Source organism: Nannospalax galili, unplaced genomic scaffold (genome assembly GCF_000622305.1).
Source record: "Nannospalax galili isolate Female #2095 unplaced genomic scaffold, S.galili_v1.0 scaffold381, whole genome shotgun sequence".
Classification (NCBI taxonomy): Eukaryota; Metazoa; Chordata; class Mammalia; order Rodentia; family Spalacidae; genus Nannospalax; species Nannospalax galili.
Window position 1 is genome coordinate 1,615,873 of NW_008347312.1, and position 6,150 is coordinate 1,622,022.

The 6,150-nt window shown below is 48.5% G+C and overlaps 1 protein-coding gene across 1 annotated transcript in view; it reads right to left on the reverse strand.

Annotated features, from left to right (window-relative positions):
- The window catches only part of Sdr42e2 (short chain dehydrogenase/reductase family 42E, member 2), a 20,484-nt gene that overhangs the window by 10,373 nt on the left and 3,961 nt on the right, over positions 1 to 6,150 (reverse strand). The window contains exons 5-8 of the mRNA XM_029568672.1: positions 4,949 to 5,006; positions 4,152 to 4,270; positions 3,545 to 3,620; positions 520 to 602 (exon numbers count right to left, since the gene is read on the reverse strand). Coding sequence (XP_029424532.1) covers positions 520 to 602; positions 3,545 to 3,620; positions 4,152 to 4,270; positions 4,949 to 5,006 — 336 coding nt within the window. The remainder of the gene's footprint in view (positions 1 to 519; positions 603 to 3,544; positions 3,621 to 4,151; positions 4,271 to 4,948; positions 5,007 to 6,150) is intronic.

The window sequence follows — 6,150 nt, forward strand, 5'->3', positions numbered from 1 at the left end:
CCCCCCCCCCCCGGCCCCTTTTTTTTTTTTTTTTTTTTTTTTTGTGTGTGTGTGTGTGTGTGTGTGTGTGTGTGTGTGTGTTCCTCTACTCAGCCCTCACCATGCTGAAGCTGTGACTGTGCTGTCTGTTACCCTGACTAAGGCTGTGAAGACAGGCGACCTAGAGCCCCGTGCTGCCATATTCCTGGTGCTTGGCTTTTTCTAGATTTTTCTGACACACAGAACTTTCATTGTCAGCCTGAGATTAACTATCCAGCTCTTAGGGAGTTCATATGAGGGTCTCTCTGGGGTCAAAGCTCCCTGTCCCCCGACTTGAACCTAGGTGTGTCGGCACACTCTGAGATCTCTGACCCTGGTAGGTCTGAGGGGCTTATGGACCATGGATCTGCCAGCACAGAGGGTCAGGCTGGGGACACTGCCTCTAGACAGATGCAGTAGCTGTGAGGGTCTGATCAGCATGCACACCACACCAGCCCGGCTCTGTCTGTCTCTGGTCCCAGGAAGGATGGAAGGACATACCGCCACCCGGGGCAGGTGTCTCTGTTCTTCAGGGCCGTAGATTCCTGGGGGCCTGAGCACACAGGTGCGGAGTGTACCTCCTCCTAAAACACAAGGTTGGGTGGTCAGGGGTCTGCAGAGAAGCAGCACATGGAGACTGGGGAGCCCAAAGCTGTCTACACATCCTGCTCCTTATCCCGTATGGGAGGCCCAGTGTAGACCAACAGAAGACCAATCTCTTTGAAGATCCCTCTCCCCGGACTCTGCAGAGGTCTGTAAAGGTGGTTCCCTTAGGATGCATCGTTGACATCGAGACCCCAAATTCTAGATCATCTACCCTGAGGGCACTGGCTATCAGCTCCTGCTATCCGGTCCCTTGAGAGCTGTCTGAGCTTGTTCTTTCTAAGCCTGGGGTCATTTTTCTGCAAATCTGTTTTCAGGCACTACATCATAGCCTTCAGCTGTAAGTTCCATTTCTCCACGAATGAGCTAGGGCCAGCGTCTCCCATCATAACCAAACATTTCTCATTTTACAATGAATCCCAGTATAGTGTGTGATAGAGTCCCAAAGCACATGTCCATATTCCGAACCTGCTGACGTGGCTTTGTTTGGAAAAGAGCCTTTGTAGTTGTAATTAAGGACTTGGGTGAGTTGAAATTGTCCTAAACTTTCCAGTTGGGCCTAAATCCAATAGCAAATGTCTTAAAGAGACAGAGCAGAAAAGGGGCCATGTGAAGACAGACGCAAGGACTGGAGTTTTGCAGCCTGGGGCCACCTGAGTCTGGAAGAGAAAAAGAATGCTTTTCTAGAGCCTTCAGAGCCTTCAGAGGGAGTTCTGAGTAACACCCTGACTCCAGGCTCCAGCCTCTAAATGGTTCAAGAATATCCTGTTGTTCTAAGTCACCATGGGAGCTGCAGTCACTAACATATGCAGGGCAGAGGATGCACACTGGCTCTGGGCTGGGGCCTCCATCTTGGGACTCTGCCACCTAGCTCAAGTGAGGACAGTCTTGGGGACCAGCTTGGGTCGCAGGGAGTGGAAATCACCCTGAGTGACCATGGCTGGCCTCCTGGAAGGCAGGTGTCAGGTGAGCTTTTCTGTAGCCTGCAGCTAAGTTTGAGCTCTGGGTCCCTGGGGACACGGTGGAGGGAGGTCAGGTTACAGCCAACAGTGGCCAGCAGGACACTGGGCAGCCACGTCATAGAGGGCTGGCCCAGGGTATCCATGACTCTCTTGAGCATGGAAATCTGGGGACATGCATATGAATAATTCTCAGCCAGAGGATTAGGTGTCTGGCCTGGCTAGGGGGAGGCCCCAGCAGAGAAGGGAATTCACCTGCACCAGATCAAATCCCTGGGGAAACATAGTGGATGTGCCCCCTGGAACCAGAGGACTGATAGCCCAGTTGATAAGGGTGGGGATGCTTTAGGGAAAAGAACCCATACTTGGGGACAGTGTGCCTCCAGAGTAGCACAGAACATAAGTTCTAGGCTCTGGCGCTGACCTGCCTGGGGTTCAGTGTTCAACTCTACCACCCAATGGCTCCAATAGCGGAATGAAGCCAATTCATTGTGAATGAAGCCAGTTAATCAGTCTTTACTTGTAAACTGGGTCTATAATTTCAAGCATCTCTTGTTCTCCAAATCACTTGGCTCCAAAGTTTGTTTGTTTATTTATTTATTTTATTTATTGGTGGTACTAGGAGTTGAACACAGGGCCTTATACATGCTTAAGCAAGTACTATACCTCTGAGCTATAGCTTCACCCTTTTTTCACCTTTTATTTTTATAATAAAAAAAATTTATGTGTATGAGTGTTTTGCCTGCATGTATATAAATGCACCCATGTCATGAAATGGAAGCAGAGGCCAGAAGAGGGGTGTCGGATCCCCTGGAACTAGAGTTATAGATGGTTGTTAGCCATCATGTGGGTGCTGGGAACTGAACCCAGGTCCTCTGCAAGAACAGCTAGTGTTCTTACTTCTGAGCCATCTCTCCAGCCCCTCACTTTTTATTTTTGAGACAGGGTCTTGTTAAGTTTCCCAGGCTGGTTTTGAACTCACTCTGTAGCCCAGGTAAGCCTTGGACTTGTTGATCTTCCTGCCTCAGCCGCTGGGGTAGCTGGGATGACAAGACTTTCCCACCAGGTAGACAGTTTTGATAATAAAGGGAAACCAATCTGTCTGGTTCTTTTTAGCTTTGGAGTTAAAGAAATTATTTATTTTTATTTTATGTGTATGAGTGTTTTGCTTGCATGTATGTTAAATGAACCATGTGCATGCAATGCCTGTGGAGGCCAGAAGAGGGCATTAGGTCCCCTGGAACTGGAATTACAGATGGCTGTGAGCTACCTTGCAGGTGCTGGGGACGGAACCTAGGTCTTCTGTAAGAGCAGCCAGTGCTCTTACCTGTTGAGATAAGCCCAGATAAGATCTCCAGCTCCCTAGCTTTTGAATTTTAGAAAACAGTAGTGAGATTTATGGCAAAGACATTATCTGAATGGATTTGGCTCCTGTGTGGAAGACCAGGAGACCAGGTAAGCTGCCCCCTACCACTTTTTGCATATGAAACTAGCATGCAAATAGAGTCTGTCATGAAGAATGCACTTAATACACGTGGACTGTTCCTATCCTATTATTGCTTCTCTCTAGCCAGAGGAAAGAATTCAGGAAGGCAGATGAGGCAGGTTTTTAAGGGAAGTTATTGACGGGTAAGCTCCAAGACCACTCACTTGCATGGTCCTTCCAAAGAGCTATAGCTCATTGCATATTCATAATGCTAAGAGAACTCTTAAAACAAAACCCACTCCTATGAGACAATAAAGAGAGTTAAGCCTTGGGCTGCCCAAGTCTTTTCCTCACCAAATCACACGCATGTGATCTGACTGTCCCAACTGGGTCCTGGTTGGGGAGACACATATTTTGAAAAACAAAGGCCCAGGCCCTGGGGAGTGGTCATTTTGAGGGATATTGTGCCTCAGCCAAGGTCAGCTAAAAGTTGACACAGCAGTAGGCAGGCATGTAAGCAGGGCCCCATGGTACTCACCCAGGAGAGGTGTCCCATTGGCCATGAGAGTCAACTGGTCAGCAATGGCTTTAGTTCGGGAATAGTGGTCCATATGCTGCCAGGGGACAGGGAGAACAGAGCCACCAGATGGGGTCACTGATATCAATGCTGGCCCAGCCTGGCCTGGTCTGACTCATAGCTGCATCCTTCCTGACTCAGGCAGGCACCTGCCAGCCCCCAACGCCTGCCCCATGACACTAATGATGGTGATATGTCAGTGTTCTGGTGGGACTTTTGCACATATTATCTATTTCCTGCCCTCTACAATGCCCTGCCCCGACACCTCCATGCCATTATCAGGTTCTGATGAAGAAACAGAGGCTCAGACTGCAAGGTGACCTGCACAGGGTCACAGAGGTCAAAGGGTTCGGGCTGGCTGAGGCTCAAGGCCAGGTCTGTCTGATTTTGAAGCCCATGTAGGCAAGACAAGATGAAATAAGAGAGATTGTACCACTCAGTTTGGGGATCCATTGTACTGGGATGTACTCTGAACTTATAAGGGGGACCTGGCTCCATCCATACCTGTTCTATGGGCTGTAGGTGCCAAGCCTGCCAGCCTTGCCTCCTCTAACCAGGAAGTTGTTACCTTATCCAGGGGGAAGTATGGCACGGAGTCCTCGTCACCCTGCTCTATGGGCTTCCCGCCGAATGTCACATTGACTGTGCTGGTATACACGAGCCTTGGAACCCGCTGGCGGACACAGACTGCAAGGATAGATACACACACACACACACACACACACACACACACACCAGGCAGAGTGTGAGCAAGGAACCAGCTAAGGAGGTGCCTGCAAAGGCCTCTGTGGGCAAACCCACTTTTTCTACTAAGCCCTTCCCACCCAATCCCTCAGGGCCCTTCCAGAATCCAGAGCTGCCCTGGGAGGGATTCCGGGGCCAGGCCCACTTATTCTTCCTTCTGGTATGGCTCTGCCCCTGTGCCACCCTGTAGGGGGCAGGTTAGAAAAAAAAGTCTCACAGTCAGAGAAGGGACAGACAAAGAAGACACTCTAGAATCAGAAAAAAAATTGGGGTGCAGGACAGGGCTGGACATACCCAGAGGGCCCAGATGGAGAGCTTCTATTTGATGCTTCAGTGATCTTCCTCACTGCCTCCCTCAACCCCAAGTGTCCCCTCATCTTCCTGAGTTCCCAGACATGCTGAGTCTGTTGACATTCCCTACAGGCCCCTGGGCAGGTCTGCACACAGGAAAGATATTCTGCCTTTTCTAGGCCTGGGCTGGGGCAGGCAGGGTGGGGTAGGACAATCAGGCCCTCAGCCCTGCCCCCAGGGAGCCAGACCAATGACAGGACATGCCAGTGACAGGAGAGGGAAGAGAAGGAGGGATCACACGGCAGGCCACACTCTGCTCTGAGCGCCTACCATTAATCACTAGTTTGGTGCCTCCAACATTTATAGACTCAATCTGCTGTTTTTGCAGCTAAAAGACAAGAGGGAGATGGGAAGTCATGTGCTGCCCTCTGCTTGTTGCTGAGACCACAGGCTGGGCTCAGGGAAGGCAGGATTCTCACTGAAGGATACTTGGGGTGGGGGTGGGGCTGGTATAAGGTAAGTCACCAGTAAGTGACTCAAAACATGTTGGACTGTTTCTATTTTTCCTGGTTCCTCAAGTCTTAGTTTCCTTATCTGAGATGGATATGGCTAACTTGTCTGCAATGACAGATCATCGTGAGCCAGGGATCTCATCTAACAGCATTTAGAGGAGTGGTGACATATCTATATATATCTATATATATCTATATCTATCTATATCTATATATCTATATATGTTTGCTTGAGACAAAGTCTCCTTGTAGCCACAGCTGGCCTGGAGTTCGCTATGTAGACCAGGCTGACTTCAGTCTCACAGAGATCCACCTGTCTCTGCCACCCGAGTGCTGGGATTAAAGGTGTGTGCCACCACACCTGGCTTATATATATATATATATATTTTTTTTTCCCCTTTGAGACAGTATCTCACTAGCCCAGACTGGCCTCAAGCAGCTATGTAGCCAAGGATGACCTTGAACTGATCTTCCTGCTGGGGATCCAACCCAGGGTGCATGCTAGGCAAGTACCCTACCAACTGAGCCACATCTTCAACTACATTCACTGTTGTTGCAGTGGTTTTTGTTTTATAGGGAAAGCAATCACAAGGTTAGAAATACTTCAGACAGTAAAGAGGATATCCAGTGAGAGGGAAGTTCTTGCCCACTCCTGATTCCAAGTTTTCTTCTTCCCTTTCCAAGGGTAACCACTGCTAATAGTTTTGTGTGTTTATACAGAGAATCTATATGTAATATCAATGTATACATATGTGTATTTAAATACACATTTGTTCTACCTTTTTATTACATTTTATTTGTTTTGTATGTGCATGTGTGTATCCTCAAGTGCCAAAGTGTGCAGGTGGAAGTCAGAGGACAACTTGGGAGGATCATTTCTCTCCTTCTACCATGTGGGTCTTGGAGATCAAACTTAGGTCATCAGGCTTGGCAGCAAACTTTACCCATTGAGTTATCTTGCTGGCTCCTAGCATTAAAAACATTTATTGATTTATTTATTTATTTATTTATTTATTTATT